Genomic DNA, 17,221 nt, shown 5'->3' with positions numbered 1-17,221 from the left:
GGAGAGGGCCCAACTCGGGAATCTGAGCACAGTGCCCAACAAAGGTCATGGGTCCCTGTAAGGTGCAGAGGATGGTGAGAAAGCAGAAGTTGGAATAAGAGACAAAAGCTTATCCCAATAGTGCTGATATAGTGCAATTCCAAACCTGCATTCCATGCTTACTGTTCCTTCAGCCAATGAAGTTTAAAATGCTCATTTTGTTTCTTGGCTTTGAGTATGTATTGTCCTCTGGGATTTTCTTTTACCAATCATTTCACTCTGCACCACCTGATGGAGAGGGCTGTAGAACTTCTAAAACGAATGCATCGTCCCATCTCTGCATAGTATTTTCAGTTAGTCCAATAAAAGGTATCACAACCTACATATTGAGTCAATGAATAAAGTATTAAACTCGTGTGTGTGTTCGGTTTCCCAGGACCCGTGACACACATGATGTATATCAGTTTTCCGGTGGCAGTGAATGTCACAATTGCTCTGCAAGAAATTAGAATGAGGCCCATCCCTTTACAGGGTGCACCCATTACATACCTCATTGCTACTCAAATATTCAAGAGTGCTGCCAGGATTATTAGCGACTACTTTGTATGCTTGGGTGTACCAATAGAGTAAGCATGCTGAAGAGTGGTGAGCAATATGCCCAGGTGATGCCAGCTACATCAAGATGCTATCTAATATGCCAGGGTGCTATCATTTGCTTCAATCGTTTCCAATTTACATAACCCCATGAAGTTGCTCTATGCCAGGTATAAGTCGCACGTCCAGTTCAAGTTGTATTCTTTGCATTTTGGCATTAGCAGTATTATTTTTAACTTTTGACCACACCTGTACAAATCCCAGAATACAAAGAATAGAAACAGGATAGAATAAACTACTCACACATGAGATTGCTCAACTTGAAATCTATATAATGTCAGCTTTGTACAGCCTCGGATACTTTAAGCACAATGCCTGTATAATCGTAGTGTGACAACCCTTCAGGATATATTCCCAGTGCCTGAGATTTTTCAGTTTGCACAATCCCAGCTGTTCAGAGACACATGTGATGATATGAAATTCCCCCAGTTTGGCTTACCCAAGTTTATTCACGAGGGACTTTGCCCCTGGTATACCTCTCCCACGCACAACATGGTTCCTCAGACAGTCGATTCCACCTACTGTCATTTTGTTAACTTCTCGTCAACTGTGCTGGGCTGGGAAGGTTAATTGCCATGCTAGCCTTGCTCCTCTGTAGGCAGTCCTTAGCGGTTTGGTAAATGATGCTATTCATTCTGCATGCCTGTGCGCTTACCTATCGATGCCCGGTGACGTTTAATCTGGCTCCGGCTAGACATGCCACTGTGGAACACTCGGGGTCTGGTTTCTCTCGTCTCCCATGCAACCACAGCCACCTGACCTAGAGCAAGCCCGGGGAAGGGAATCATCCCTTGTATAACGGGAATCTTGAGACAAAGAGACTATGGGCCTCATTAAGAGTTCGGCGGTAAGGGGTTAACGGCGCCGGTATGACCAGGGCCCTATATTAGCTCCCTCCCCATTCCCATTGAGCCCTATGGGGGCACGAATGGGGACTTACCGGGTCCTCCAAGGTTGGAATGACCCGGTAAGTCCCCATTCAAAGAACCCGGACACGACTTTGGAGGCAGCCATGGCGCTAATAGCACCATGGCTACCTCAAAACTCGTAATGACCCCCTATGTTTCCATTGCACATCCGTGAAACCCCAGAGACTTTTGATGTATCCTTTTGGGTGGAAGACATTCTTGTTTCATCACTTAAGGAAGCCTGATCAACCACCCAGAAGAAGGGAGTCGTTCTTCTGGACCAAGAAGATCACCATCCTGTTTTAGTACAGTTTATAGTGTAAGGGTTGGAAATAGGTTTTGACACAAGACTGGCTCTTTGAGACGGACATTGTAACAGGCCATTAGTACTTAGTTGAAGCAGGGAGACCCCTCTCAGACATCGGAATAGGTAGGTTTTCCCCTCTCTTCTATTACTTTAAATAACGCTAATTGTTTAAACATGCCACCACTGTGTCAGCCGTACGCTTCCGACTCCTTACAGTATCAAAAATGGGCCAAAATAGGGTAAACACTGCAATTATGAGCAAATTAATCGGATTGCTGAAGGGATCCTTTTGTTACCCTAGGATTGGTGTCAGTGTAGGGTCCTTGGCCGTGCCACTAACCAGGGATCCACTATTTGTGATGTCATCAACCAGTGTTACAACTTCCTTTCACTCAGTCCGCCCCATCATAGGCAGTAGGTAAGTTGTAAACAAAGCTATCAAGGGTACATTTAAAAACGGGCTGGAGTGAAAATGTTTCTCGAGCTCTGGATACCAGACGATTGCGCGTCACAGGAGAGTGGGTGTGGCGGAGGCTAATGTGTTATTGGGGGATTGTTTCTCAATAGTGCATGTATGTGGCGTTTTGAAGAAAAAGAAGCTTTTTAATTCAAGATATGGTTTTTAAAAGTGTTTATATTAATTGGAGTTGTTGGATTGAGTCCATGTTTAAGCTGTAGAAGGTAGAAAAGGCCTACCATTCCAGCGGATTTCATTGTGTTGGTGCAACATTTCCCAGTCCTGTGCTTTCCATTATTTGAGTTGTAGTCTTGATTAACTTAAGTTGAACAAATTGGACACCCACCAATACAAATGAGGTTTAATAATTGCTGTGTTGAAATTTATCGACACAGTGTTAATGATGAAGAAGGAATTAAATGAAATAATACATGTCTAATTGTATATGTCTATATTTCCTTTCCTTTTCTTTTTTATGTTGTTTTATGGTTCTTTCTTTTTTAATATGATATAATAATGTTAAAGGTTTTGTAAACCAATAAAACATTTGAATACAATTTTTTAAAAAAAAGTTTATTTAAGGAAAGCACAGGACTGAAAAAGGCGCTTTGTCCGTGCCCTGAAAATATCTAGTCACCCTACACGTGTGGCCATCTACATTTTACGTATGTTTCAAAAATGTACTCTGTGGGAAGAGGTTGCACAAGAGGAAATTCGTTACAAAGATTCATATGCATAAAAAGCTAAGGACGTCTTTGGCAAGGGCTGGAAAGACACAGTCACTGCTAGATGGCACTGCTCTATTTCTCTGCGCACAGCTTTTCTCAGAGTTTCAGAATCTGCTTCCGTGCTGATGTCGCACGTTCATGGACATGTTGGGGCAGGGTGAACCATGTCCACGGAGGTCACTCTGGGAGAACCGGGAGGCACTACCAGTAGCAGACCCAGTGGGGGGAGGGCGACGGTTGCCCCCAGTGGTGGACTGGCCTATAGTGAACACTGGAGATTTACCGCTAGGCCTCTGCACACGGGGCCTCTTTTATATGGTATTTCCAAATGTTCCTAGAGGAAAATGGTTGGGCTTACTGAAAATGTGTAATATGGGGCCACTTTGAAAATTATTTCCACGGCCTCTTTTGGTTCTCATTTCACCCCTGTTTGCCCCCCCCTCCCACCTTCCGCTCCCGCTCCTCCCGGGTGCCCAGTGCGCCCCCCAGCCTCCCGCTGGGACCTTATTATCCGCCCTGCCACTAGGCACTACGGTCTGGTGATACACCCCACATGAACGGAGGAGCACAGTGAGTGAAGCTGCTGAGTCATTCCTCAGCCCCCACCAAGCACCGGGACAGGACACTGGATGTGAAGCAAGGAGCATAGAGAATGAAGCTTCCAAGAGGAGACCCACCCTGGGCCGCCCACCAAGCACCGGGACAGGACACTGGATGTGAAGCAAGGAGCATAGTGAATGAAGCTTCCAAGAGGAGTCCCACCCTTGTGCCCCCACCAAGCACCGGGACAGGACACTGGATGTGAAGCAAGGTGCATAGTGAATGAAGTTTCCAAGAGGTGTCCCACCCTGGGCCCCTCACCAAGCACCGGCACAGGACACTGGATGTGAAGCAAGGTGCATAGTGAATGAAGCATCCAAGGGGAGTCCCACCCTGGGCCCCCAAGCAAGCACCGCGACAGGACCCTGGATGTGAAGCAAGGTGCATAGTGAATGAAGCTTCCAAGAGGAGTCCCACCCCGGGCCCCGCATCGGGACAGGACACTGGATGTGAAGCAATAAAGCTTCCAAGAGGAGTGCTACCCTGGGCCCCCCACCAAGCACCGAGACAGGACACTGGATGGGAAGCAAGGTGCATAGTGAATGAACCTTTCAAGAGGAGTCCCACCCTTGGCCCCCCACCAAGCACCGGGGCAGGACACTGGATGTGAAGAAAGGTGCATAATGAATGAAGCTTCCAAGAGGAGTCCAACCCTGGGCCCAACACCAAGCACCGGGACAGGACACTGGATGTGAAGCAAGGTGCATAATGAATGAAGCTTCCAAGAGGGGTCCCAACATGGGCCCCCCACCATGCACCGGGACAGGACACTGGATGTGAAGCAAGGTGCATAAAGAATTAAGCTTCCAAGAGGAGTCCTACCCTGGGCCCCCCACCAAGCACTGGGACAGGATACTGGATGTGAAGCAAGGCCCCCCACCAAGCACTGGGACAGGACACTGGATGTGAAGCAAGGTGCATAATGAATGAAGCTTCCAAGAGAAGTCCCACCCTGGGCCCCTCACCAAGCACCAGGCAGGACACTGGATGTGAAGCAAGGCCCCCAACCAAGCACCGGGACAGGACACTGGATGTGAATCAAAGTGCATAGTGAATGAAGCTTCCAAGAGGAGTCCCACCCTGAGCCCCCCACCAAGCACCGGGACAGGACACTGGATGTGAAACAAGGTGCATAGTGAATGAAGCTTCCAAGAGCAGTCCCACCGTTGGCCCCTCACCAAGCATCAGGACAGGACAGTGAATGAAGCATCCAAGTGGAGTCCCACCCTGGGCCCCCCAGCAAGCACCGGGACAGGACACTGGATGTGAAGCAAGGTGCATAATGAATGAAGCTTCCAAGAGGAGTCCAAACCTGGGCCCCCCACCAAGCACCGGGACAGGACATTGGATGTGAAGCAAGGTGCATAATGAATGAAGCTTCCAAGAGAAGTCCCACCCTGGGCCCCTCACCAAGCACCGGGCAGGACACTGGATGTGAAGCAAGGCCCCCCACCAAGCACCGGGACAGGACACTGGATGTGAAGCAAGGCCCCCCACCAAGCACCGGGACAGGACACTGGATGTGAAGCAAGGTGCATCATGAATGAAGCTTCCAAGAGGAGTCCCACCCTGGGCCCCCCACCAAGCACCGGGACAGGACGTTGGATGTGAAGCAAAGTGCATAATGAATGAAGCTTCCAAGAGGAGTCCCACCCTGGGCCCCCCCACCAAGCACCGGGACAGGACACTGGATGTGAAGCAAGGAGCATAGAGAAGGAAGCTTCCAAGAGGAGACCCTCCCTGGGCCGCCCACCAAGCACCGGGACAGGACACTGGATGTGAAGCAAGGAGCATAGTGAATGAAGCTTCCAAGAGGAGTCCCACCTTTGTGCCCCCACCAAGCACCGGGACAGGACACTGGATGTGAAGCAAGGTGCATAGTGAATGAAGTTTCCAAGAGGAGTCCCACCCTGGGCCCCTCACCAAGCACCGGGACAGGACACTGGATGTGAAGCAAGGTGCATAGTGAATGAAGCATCCAAGAGGAGTCCCACTCTGGGCCCCCCAGCAAGCACCGCGACAGGACACTGGATGTGAAGCAAGGTGCATAGTGAATGAAGCTTCCAAGAGGAGTCCCACCCCGGGCCCCCCATCGAGCATCGGGACAGGACACTGGATGTGAAGCAATGAAGCTTCCAAGAGGAGTGCTACCCTGGACCCCCCACCAAGCACCGGGACAGGACACTGGATGGGAAGCAAGGTGCATAGTGAAGAACCTTTCAAGAGGAGTCCCACCCTTGGCCCCCCACCAAGCACCGGGACAGGACACTGGATGTGAAGCAAGGTGCATAGTGAATGAAGCATCCAAGAGGAGTCCCACCCTGGGCCCCCCAGCAAGCACCACGACAGGACACTGGATGTGAAGCAAGGTGCATAATGAATGAAGCTTTCAAGAGGAGTCCCAACCTGGGCCCCTCACCAAGCACCGGGCAGGACACTGGATGTGAAGAAAGGTACATAATGAATGAAGCTTCCAAGAGGAGTCCCACCCTGGGCCCCCCACCAAGCACCGGGGCAGGACACTGGATGTGAAGCAAGGTGCATAATGAATGAAGCTTCCAAGAGGAGTCCAACCCTGGGCCCAACACCAAGCACCGGGACAGGACACTGCATGTGAAGTGAGGCCCCCCACCAAGCACCGGGACAGGACACTGGATGTGAAGCAAGGTGCATAATGAATGAAGCTTCCAAGAGGAGTCCCAACATGGGCCCCCCACCATGCACCGGGACAGGACACTGGATGTGAAGCAAGGTGCATCATGAATGAAGCTTCCAAGAGGAGTCCTACCCTGGGCCCCCCACCAAGCACTGGGACAGGATACTGGATGTGAAGCACGGCCCCCCACCAAGCACTGGGACAGGACACTGGATGTGAAGCAAGGTGCATAATGAATGAAGCTTCCAAGAGAAGTCCCACCCTGGGCCCCTCACCAAGCACCAGGCAGGACACTGGATGTGAAGCAAGGCCCCCCACCAAGCACCGGGACAGGACACTGGATGTGAAGCAAGGCCCCCCACCAAGCACCGGGACAGGACACTGGATGTGAAGCAAGGTGCATCATGACTGAAGCTTCCAAGAGGAGTCCCACCCTGGGCCCCCCACCAAGCACCGGGACAGGACACTGGATGTGAAGCAAGGTGCATAATGAATGAAGCTTCCAAGAGCAGCCCCACCCTGGGCCCCCCACCAAGCACCGGGGCAGGACACTGGATGTGAAGCAAGGTGCATAGTGAATGAAGCTTCCAAGAGCAGTCCCACCCTTGGCCCCTCACCAAGCATCGGGACAGGACAGTGAATGAAGCATCCAAGAGGAGTTCCACCCTGGGCCCCCCAGCAAGCACCGGGACAGGACACTGGATGTGAAGCAAGGTGCATAATGAATGAAGCTTCCAAGAGGAGTCCAACCCTGGGCCCCCCACCAAGCACCGGGACAGGACACTGCATGTGAAGTGAGGCCCCCCACCAAGCACCGGGACAGGACACTGGATGTGAAGCAAGGTGCATAATGAATGAAGCTTCCAAGAGGAGTCCCACCCTGGGCTCCCCACCAAGCACCGGGACAGGACACTGGATTTGAAGCAAGGTGCATAGTGAATGAAGTTTCCAAGAGAAGTCCCACCCTGGGCCCCTCACCAAGCACCAGGCAGGACACTGGATGTGAAGCAAGGCCCCCCACCAAGCACCGGGACAGGACACTGGATGTGAAGCAAGGCCCCCCACCAAGCACCGGGACAGGACACTGGATGTGAAGCAAGGTGCATAGTGAATGAAGTTTCCAAGAGAAGTCCCACCCTGGGCCCCCCACCAAGCACCAGGCAGGACACTGGATGTGAAGCAAGGCCCCCCACCAAGCACCGGGACAGGACACTGGATGTGAAGCAAGGCCCCCCACCAAGCACCGGGACAGGACACTGGATGTGAAGCAAGGTGCATCATGAATGAAGCTTCCAAGAGGAGTCCCACCCTGGGCCCCCCACCAAGCACCGGGACAGGACACTGGATGTGAAGCAAGGTGCATAATGAATGAAGCTTCCAAGAGCAGCCCCACCCTGGGCCCCCCACCAAGCACCGGGGCAGGACACTGGATGTGAATCAAAGTGCATAGTGAATGAAGTTTCCAAGAGGAGTCCCACCCTGAGCCCCCAACCAAGCACCGGGACAGGACACTGGATGTGAAACAAGGTGCATAGTGAATGAAGCTTCCAAGAGCAGTCCCACCCTTGGCCCCTCACCAAGCATCGGGACAGGACAGTGAATGAAGCATCCAAGAGGAGTCCCACCCTGGGCCCCCCAGCAAGCACCGGGACAGGACACTGGATGTGAAGCAAGGTGCATAATGAATGAAGCTTCCAAGAGGGGTCCCAACATGGGCCCCCCACCATGCACCGGGACAGGACACTGCATGTGAAGTGAGGCCCCCCACCAAGCACCGGGACAGGACACTGGATGTGAAGCAAGGTGCATAATGAATGAAGCTTCCAAGAGGAGTCCCACCCTGGGCTCCCCACCAAGCACCGGGACAGGACACTGCATGTGAAGTGAGGCCCCCCACCAAGCACCGGGACAGGACACTGGATGTGAAGCAAGGTGCATAATGAATGAAGCTTCCAAGAGGAGTCCCACCCTGGGCTCCCCACCAAGCACCGGGACAGGACACTGGATGTGAAGCAAGGTGCATAGTGAATGAAGTTTCCAAGAGAAGTCCCACCCTGGGCCCCTCACCAAGCACCGGGCAGGACACTGGATGTGAAGCAAGGCCCCCACCAAGCACCGGGACACGACGCTGGATGTGAAGCAAAGTGCATAATGAATGAAGCTTCCAAGAGGAGTCCCACCCTGGGCCCCCCCCACCAAGCACTGGGACAGAACACTGGATGTGAAGCAAGGAGCATAGTGAATGAAGCTTCCAATAGGAGACCCACCCTTGTGCCCCCACCAAGCACCGGGACAGGACACTGGATGTGAAGCAAGGTGCATAGTGAATGAAGTTTCCAAGAGAAGTCCCACCCTGGGCCCCTCACCAAGCACCGGGCAGGACACTGGATGTGAAGCAAGGCCCCCACCAAGCACCAGGACACGACGCTGGATGTGAAGCAAAGTGCATAATGAATGAAGCTTCCAAGAGGAGTCCCACCCTGGTCCCCCCAGCAAGCACCGGGACAGGACACTGGATGTGAAGCAAGGTGCATAATGAATGAAGCTTCCAAGAGGAGTCCCACCCTGGGCCCCTCACCAAGCACCAGGGAGACTGCGACTGCTCAGTAAAAATCATAATAAGTGAATGTCCCTCTTAATCAGCCACCTGCCGCCAGCCATATCACCTAGTCCAGGAAACCCCCCTCCCCCCTCCCCCACGATGCACAGTCTGTTATAAACTGAGAAAAGTTCAAAGCTTCCCGCACCCCAGTCCGCAAACACCAGGCTCACATACCCAGCTCACTCTGCCTACAGCTCAAAATGGCCCACAGCGGAACCACTAAAGAGCACTGCACAATGGTTTTCGTGGGTAGATTGATACGTCACGCACGAAGCACCAATGTTGCAATCGGACTGCATCAAAGGCCTTCGGTGTTGTCAGTTCCAAAACGCTCAGCCAGCAGTGGCGTGCCCAGACTCTTCTGACTGGGGTGGCCTAAGTGGGCCACTGACTTATGCAGGGGTGGCACGAAGTACGAGCGCACACGTACACAGGATAATGGGTTGGCCAATCAGATTCCAGGGGAAGCACGTGTCTCCCCATGCCACTCCTCGGTGACCTGGTGGGTAAGCGTGGCTTCACGTCAGCTTGCTCGCTGTGACATTCATAGTGGAAGCCCGGGAAAGGTGCTGTGGCTCCGCCCACACCTGCACACCCTGTGGGCACGTGCAGTACCACCACCATCCATTGTGTACGGTGCAGGCGCCTTGGCTGCAGCATACTGACCCTCAACAGACCCAGTACAACACAATTGGACGGTTTCGACTGCTTCCTACACTTTTATTTTTTAGAAGAAACCATTCCAGAGCGGTTTCTTTTGAAAATAAAAGTATAGGAACGGTGAAACTTAAAAAAATAAAAATAAGTAGGGGAATACCGCTCCAAACTACTTCGATCACTGGGCACAACTAGATAATATTTTTGCTGGAGTTTCCCCACGTGCCCCAACTTTCCCAAGATACAGCTTTATTTTTTGGGCCCTGTAGAAAGTTACTTTTGTGTCAGAAAAGCTGTGTTCGTGGACCTATGCAAGCGATCTTGATTAAGTTGCGAATTTGCAAAGGAAGGTTATGCGTGAGAGAGGAGGCTGTCTGCAGCCTGCCAGGCCATTGGGGGAGTACCCCAGCTCCCCCAGGAGAACAGATAAACGAAGCCCAGCCTGCCAGATGACCCCAAAGCCAACCTGGAGTCCCCCAATGCCTGCCAGAGACCTCCTTTTGGCCGCTCATCTTCTGTTGGCAAGGTGCCCCCTCTGAGCCTGCTAGGAGGCCTTCAGGACATCATCTGCCAGGAGACCCTCCAGAGTCCACCCAATGTGCCAGAAGCACATGCATGCCCCATCTGTAAGGAGCCCGTTTTAGCCTGTCCAACCCAATGGGATCAGGCCCAGCCTGCCAGCAACACAATGCAACCTGCCCCAGCTTCCCAAAGACTGACTCAAGCAGGCCCCAGTGGAATATGCCCCATTCTGCTAAGAGCCCACCCGAGTATGCTGCAACTGGAGTCCAGTGATTTCAGTGGGATGATATGATAGGTTATTTATAACGAGCTTACTACCCGGAGGTTTCTAAGCGCGGACCCAGGGATCGAACCTGCGTTGCTCCGTGTCGTCTTGCTTCCAAGGCGAGGCCCCTGAGCTATCTTCCCTAGACAGTAATAGAGGATGAGTAATAGAGGTTGTGGGGGGTTGGAGGGGTCTTCATGAGTCAAAAAACAATATATGGGAAAGGACCTGAAAAGTATCTTTCTGTCCTAAGAAGCTTAAGGAATTTCAGAATCTTTGAAAGTTCTGTGGCCTCTGTAACCACCTAACCAGGCGGCGTCGAGATTTAAATCCATCCCAAAATATGGCTGCCATGAAAGGGGTAACATGTTTACAAAAGGCGGTTCCAAATGTTAAACATAATACAATTCATCAGTAATCAACAAAATCTCCTAAAATCAAAAATATTCAAATAAAAAATATGAATTGCAACCACAAGATGGAAATGAAGGTTCCTATTCCTGAATGTTAGTTCAGTGTGTTAAAGGGCCACGTGCAGATAAGCTCTGTACTATGCAAGTCTGAACTTGCCCTTCCAGTAGGACAGACCATGGGCTTAATATGTGGGCTGCAGAGTTCCGTTTGTAATGTACAAGGAGCAGCAGACCTTAAAAGCACCGAGTCCACCGCTCAATTAAAAAAAAACAATTGAAGACACATCTGTTTGTCTCAAGCCCAAATTAATCTCTGGTCCTACTTTCTCTCTATATGCCCACCATCTTTGACCTCCATGTTTCACGTTTTTATTTCTTGTCTTATCTTGTGAGCGCTTAGAGGCCCATGGGTGTAAAGCGCTATATAAAAAGTAAATAGACAAATAGATAGATCTGAAAACATCTTCTGCCCGAGAGGTGAGAGGCAACGTTTAACAAAACCAAGCAGAGGTAACAGAATTACGGCCACTTTTACTGCACCGCCATACTACATTGCTGGAGGTGATGTGGAGGAAAAGCGTACAGCAATATGTTGGAGGTTTTTCTTCGACATTGCTGGCAAAACGGGTATGACAGAATTTCCGTGGGAAACACTACTATGCTCGTAACAAAGCCCAATTTGGGATTGAATTACGAGCATAGGAGGGATTGAATCATAAAGCCTGCCACAGATGACACAGCAGCATGTTAGGAGTGGGAGGGGGTATCTCACTGTGATTGAGGGGGGTGGTTCTCTAGGCCACATATAAAAAACTGCAGGGTCAGGCCTTGAGGGAGTGGGGGTGGGAGGGCCCCGGCCCACTTAAAGGCATCCTGACGGCCCACTTAAAGGCATCCTGAGGCCCTGCCACGACTTTTTAAATAGGTGTCCGAATGCAGAGAAATAAACCAGGTCTAGATGGGTTCCCCACACATTGCAGAGGAGGAAAGGGGAGCTCTGTTTTTCATCATGCAGAATGATCTTTTCTACTGTACATTACAATACGCTGTCTCCCTATTTTGACTAATTCCTGTAATATTATGATGTTTCATATAAGTATCACATAATGTACATAATGTTCTATACAGTGATGCTTACCAGGCTTTCTGCTGTCAGTTCCGGTAGGTCGTGTGCTGTGCAGTATGGGTAATCCAGAACACAAATACTATAGACAAAAGAGAATAAAGGCCGGTCACAACATGATCACCTACAATGATCCAGCAGGAGGTTTGCACTGTCCACTAATAGCTACCTAGATCACACAGAACTGTGGAGAAAAAAAACCCTCAAAATAATTACAACTGGCACCCTCGAGCTGTGACCACAATGCAATGTGACATCAATGTTGTGTTTCTGACCAAATCTAGTCTGATGGCCATGCAGACCACAGGCCTCAGCGGCACGCCTGGCAGCCTCAGAGTTGCAGTCTGTTTTATTTTCTGCCTGGACTCTGGCTCTTGGCCCTGGGATCTTTGTTGGCAGGGCATGCTGTGGCCTGTGCATGGTGCATGAGAGAGGGTCAGATGCGCAGCGGCATTGCGCGAGGGGCTGCGGGGCAACCGTGGGCATCTTCACATATTATTTATTAGCATTTATAGTACTTAGGTTGTCCTCAATTTTGTAACTGCCTTCAACCATTGAAACAGGAAGTGACATCATGGGAGGAGAGGAAGTACAGTCTGCAGTCATACATATATCGCAGCAGCAAAGATGCAGAGCAAACAGTGCATTTTCTCTTACTTTACACCATGTGGGAATTGTGGCTCACCAGTCGCAGCAGTAGTAATGAGCCAGAGTGGTAGGATTAGTAGTACCAGTCTTACTAGTAAACTAGTAAGTCCTAGTAGTAGTACTAATAGTGTCTATAGTACAAAGCTATTTCATGGAAGAAGAAAATGTGTTTTTGACCTTTGATATGAAAAAATACATCATGATACCAAATGTGAGTCAGTGCAAGTTTAAGAAAGCCTCCAACTGTTTCCTTAAAGAACTTGTGTTTTCCCGCCACATCATGCACAAGCCAACCTGTTCTTAGCACAGATGTACGACATGATGTTCTGGTTGAAGAATTTCAGAATCAGGGGGATGCAGTTGGCAAACACCAGGTGCTGTGAGACATACTCGAACTGAATAAAACAAGGAAAGAGAAGAAGACTTGGACATCAAACGAGAAACACACATTAGAACACTCACGTGAAAGTGCAAAGGTTGTGCCTATCCGAACACAGAGCTGAGTCATGAATTCATCGGACCCCAACAGTGAGACATTTTCTCCACAGACCCTTGAATGTCTTCCCAACAGAGAGTTGGGAGGTTTCCGATAAGCATACAGAATATGTTTCTAAATGGCCAGCAGATGTTGCAGAAAGTGAGAGACCGGCTTTAAACTTTAAAGTAGCACAAGAATGGTTAACTCCTTCATAGACACCACTTTGGTGGTTCAAATGTTTGCTATTGTTACAACTTCTCTAAGATGACATCCCCATTCATCTAATCTTATTGATAATTCCAAACTGCTAAATCTGAAAGTGCCCCTGGAATATCTATGTATGTAAAAAAGAACATAAATGAAATCATTTTTTTGAAGACGTTGATGCGGAATGCTTTAACCTTAATATTGCGCACAGAATTTAAGACGACTAACGGGCTGTAAGTTATCAATTTGAAATTGCAGTTTGACACACCTACGCTCACATCATTTATCTTTGATATTGAACTATAAACAAGGCATCTTCTAACAATATAATACAAGGCCAGATGTATGTTTGTCCGATGCAGTGGCTTCACCTGTTGTCACCGCTGGAGGGAGCTGTTGGTTTACAATGCCAATTCGTATAGTTTCGCCTGTTACAGCGGTCCATTTCGCAGAGCTTTGCCTATTGTCACCGCTAGAGGGAGCTGTAGGTTTAGTATTGATAGTGGTCCTACTGTCTCAATGAAAAAACATGCACTTTGAGCCCGTGTGCACGGGTCTGTACACTTGTCGTGTATAATTTGTATTGATGTAAATTCGAACAGTATAGTTTCAAAATGTTTTTTCTGCGTCCTCTTTTAATTTGGTAATTTAAATATGAGGTTACTTTTCGCTTTACTCTTGCACACCCCCCATTCCTTCTCTTAAACTCGAATCCCTGTTCCAGACATCCAGGTCAAGCCAATCCCTTCCTGTGTCATAACCGGGGGACACCACTTTGCTACCACCTGTTAAATTCCTGATCCACCCTCCTTTTTTCCCCAGGAGCCAAGTTTATTTTTCTCCATTTTAGTAAGGTTTTATTCTAACATTCATATGGAGAGCCCTACCGATGGCCTGCATCCTCTCACCGTTTCCTCTAGTTTAGGTTTTGTAACTGTTTCCTTATTTCTAAAACGTTTATATTTATTTTACTTGTTCAAATGTTTGCTTTTTCAAAGTTTTAGTTTGAGCTTTTATCTTTCATACATCTAGTCCCCTTCCAACTGACAGCATAGACCAGAAGAAAGCTTGAGCTGTCTAGGAATGTACTAGAAACCCTGAGGTGAGAATACGTCACATGCATGGGGCGTCCTACATCGCAAACCCAGCTCGGGAACGACGGGGCACAACAGAACACAACCCATTGAAGATAGCCTCTTACAACACAGCACCACACAGGATCGAACCCCGATCCCGCGCTTAGAAAACACACGTTATAAATGAACAATTCAATACATTAAATAAATACATTGGCTGTCTTGCCCCAGTCCAAACAGGCTGACTTTTACATTTGAAAAGACATCCAGGTCAGCCCAGTCTGCTGATTTTCATTCATGTGGTAGCGCCTGCGGATGCCGCAAGGACTCTGAGTCACCCAGTAAATGAGGAGTCATTTTGGGGTATGGTAGGGTACTTTCAGCTTGTTCCAGAAGCATGAAGCATCCAGGAGGTACTCTTGCTTAACCCTAGCCAAGCATGCTCGTGTAGCGGGGCGGGGTATAATACTGCTCTGCCAGAGAGCGCTCAGGGGGAGTGTAATGGCGTCCAGTCATTGTGATTGGTTATTTATAACGTGCTTAATACTCAGAGGTTTCTAAGCGCGGACCCGGGGATCGAACCTGTGTTGCTCTGCGTCGTCCTGCTTCCAAGGTGAGTGGGATGCCCCAGAGCTATCCTCAGTAGCCATAATCCGCACGCAGAAATCTCCCTAGCAGTAGTCTCCACAGAGATTTCAAATCTCCATAGAACTGACCTAAAAGAATTCACAACCCTAACTTCAAACCCTTGCCATCAACTCTGCTAGAACTGGAGTCTGAAAAAAGTACATAGTCCTAGACTACGTTGGGGATATCTTCCACTAGCTCCCTGATGCTGCATACAAGCCGATTTGTATTTATCTATATGTTTGATAATGCACCACACGTGTTTGTGTTTACGTTTAGAATGTTGTGTAGCGCTGAAGACCATGGAGTAGTAAAGCGAGGTGAGGACGTAAATGATGGATGACCCCATTGCAGGGTGAATTAGGAAGAACTAACCTACTACATTGGGAATCAAACTCGACTTCTGGTGTTTTATCTTTAGATACAATTGGAAAGAAGATGCCGTTCAAAAAGGCAAAGATTTGTTTTGCCCTTCTTAGTATCAACTGCAGTAGAGCTAGAGGCAAGCTGAATATTAGAGCTATTGAGGCTGAGCCAATGTAGGTCCATTGAGGTGAACAGTGCGCAGCATAGAGGATAAGCAAAGGGTTTCAAGGCATTACATTTGCCGCGGGAACAAGATATTCCAAGTGTTCATGATACAAGCATCATTGCAATCAAAAATCAGGTCAATGTATCACAAGGACTTAAGTCTCTTGACTCTGGGATTGTTATACCAGCACTGAGAAGGCCTTGCTGAAATGTTGAATTTGAATACTTTCCTGAATTTCAGGTGATTGAGTTCCTTTCGTAATTCAATCAGATTGTTCGAAACACAAACTATATCAGACAGTCCAAGCCTGTTTTCCTTGCATTCTGAGGGAACCCGTCCTCCCACACCTGCGCTCCTCTACTCAATCCCTCGCTGATACATTTTTAAACATGTAAGTTAAAAAGCAAAACATACATTTCACCCGCGGTCCACTTCCCTATGCTGCAGCTTGTCTTCTGGATCCATGGCCAGCATGGAAATGGAAATCTGGTTCTTTTCAGAGTGCCTACTTTTTTCATGGTGGCCACTTTTTGTGGTTTCTGTTAAACAGGTTTGCGCTCCCTTTGTGTACCTGCTTACCAAAACAAACCGCTGCTTGCAAATGGTGATAATCTACACCAGAGAAGGTCCATGCCAGCCAGTAATGACACCCGGCAGCCCGCGGCATGGACCCTTGCTGCGTTTTGCTCCCTAATTCGTGCTGGTGGGTGGTTGCCATTCGGGTTGGCCCAAGCTGGCATCTCAGTATTATGGTGTGGAGATATTAGCTGCATGTCGAGATGACTGTTGAGAGATTTTTGTGTTGAGTTTAGGGTATGGGGATCACTATGATTGGCGGAGTATGACCTGTCCTCAGCGGTTCAGCCCCCCTGACCTCACCTGGTAGATGTGATTCAGCTTGAAGTGTTTGAGCAATAGCAGTAGCAGGGCTGAGATGCTTTTCACAATGATCTCCTTGTGCCGGTTGACATCAATCCCCAGCCTCATGCTGTCGAGGACTGTAATCCTGATGGGTGTAATCAAATGAAAAATGAAGGAAAGAGGAAGGCGTTTCTGTGAACATTCACCTTACCAAGCATAACACTACAGCTATGAGTAAGGGAACATAGGCGTACAATTCTACTCCATTCCCACAGTACACAGCAACACCATTTACTAAAGTGAGCCCACGGCCAAAAATATAGATCTATTGCGGGGCGGGGGCACCTTCTTTTTTATTTAAAATGTTAAATGATTAACTATGAAACATACAATCATTAAACGTTGGGACGGTCAACGTTAAGGTTCAACGTATTATTAAACACTAAACATACCATCCAACAAAACTACAACTGCTGAAACACTAACTCACCCTTCGCTTTGGTTTGTTGTTGATGTGCTATTTCAGTGTATTGCTGTTGTGTGTGTGTTTTACATGTGAATGCTAGTTGCTGTGAAATATGATATGTCATTTTAATATGTTGCTACTCACTAGTAATTTTACCTAGTGCGTGTGTATGTCTTTTTGAAATCTGCAAATCAATTGGTCCATAATAACATTGGCCAAAATAGCTATTATTCCTAGATTTGCAATTTTGCCTGTGTGTTCTTCCTTGACGCACTCTTTCAAAAACCTACCCTTAGGTTTGACTTGAACTCTTTCAGAACCAATACGCCTGATGTGGGAATTGAATGTATCTGCCTTCAGGTCCATGGTGTGCTTCTAGAACCAGCGGGGGATTGCAGACCTTGCAGAGTGGGCACTCTATCTAGTCCTTGCCAATGATCAGGGTAAGGCCTTTG

General features: G+C 48.8%; 1 protein-coding gene and 1 long non-coding RNA gene across 7 annotated transcripts in view; one reads left to right on the top strand and one right to left on the bottom strand.

Annotated features, from left to right (window-relative positions):
• STRIP2 (striatin interacting protein 2) overlaps positions 1-17,221 on the bottom strand; it is a 335,180-nt gene that overhangs the window by 36,674 nt on the left and 281,285 nt on the right. For all 6 annotated transcript variants that reach the window (XM_069629588.1, XM_069629586.1, XM_069629584.1 and 3 more), the window contains 3 exons: positions 16,319-16,445; positions 12,814-12,914; positions 11,887-11,953 (listed from right to left, as the gene is read on the bottom strand). In XM_069629588.1, coding sequence (XP_069485689.1) covers positions 11,887-11,953; positions 12,814-12,914; positions 16,319-16,445 — 295 coding nt within the window. The remainder of the gene's footprint in view (positions 1-11,886; positions 11,954-12,813; positions 12,915-16,318; positions 16,446-17,221) is intronic.
• The window catches only part of LOC138514235 (uncharacterized), a 159,046-nt gene that overhangs the window by 139,352 nt on the left and 2,473 nt on the right, over positions 1-17,221 (top strand). Inside the window, exon 2 of the long non-coding RNA XR_011281900.1 lies at positions 17,084-17,209. This is a non-coding gene — a long non-coding RNA (uncharacterized lncRNA). The remainder of the gene's footprint in view (positions 1-17,083; positions 17,210-17,221) is intronic.

The sequence above is a fragment of the Ambystoma mexicanum genome, chromosome 12 (assembly GCF_040938575.1).
Source record: "Ambystoma mexicanum isolate Mex_15411 chromosome 12, UKY_AmexF1_1, whole genome shotgun sequence".
NCBI classification, from domain to species: domain Eukaryota; kingdom Metazoa; phylum Chordata; class Amphibia; order Caudata; family Ambystomatidae; genus Ambystoma; species Ambystoma mexicanum.
This window is presented reverse-complemented; position numbering and strand designations above follow the sequence as displayed.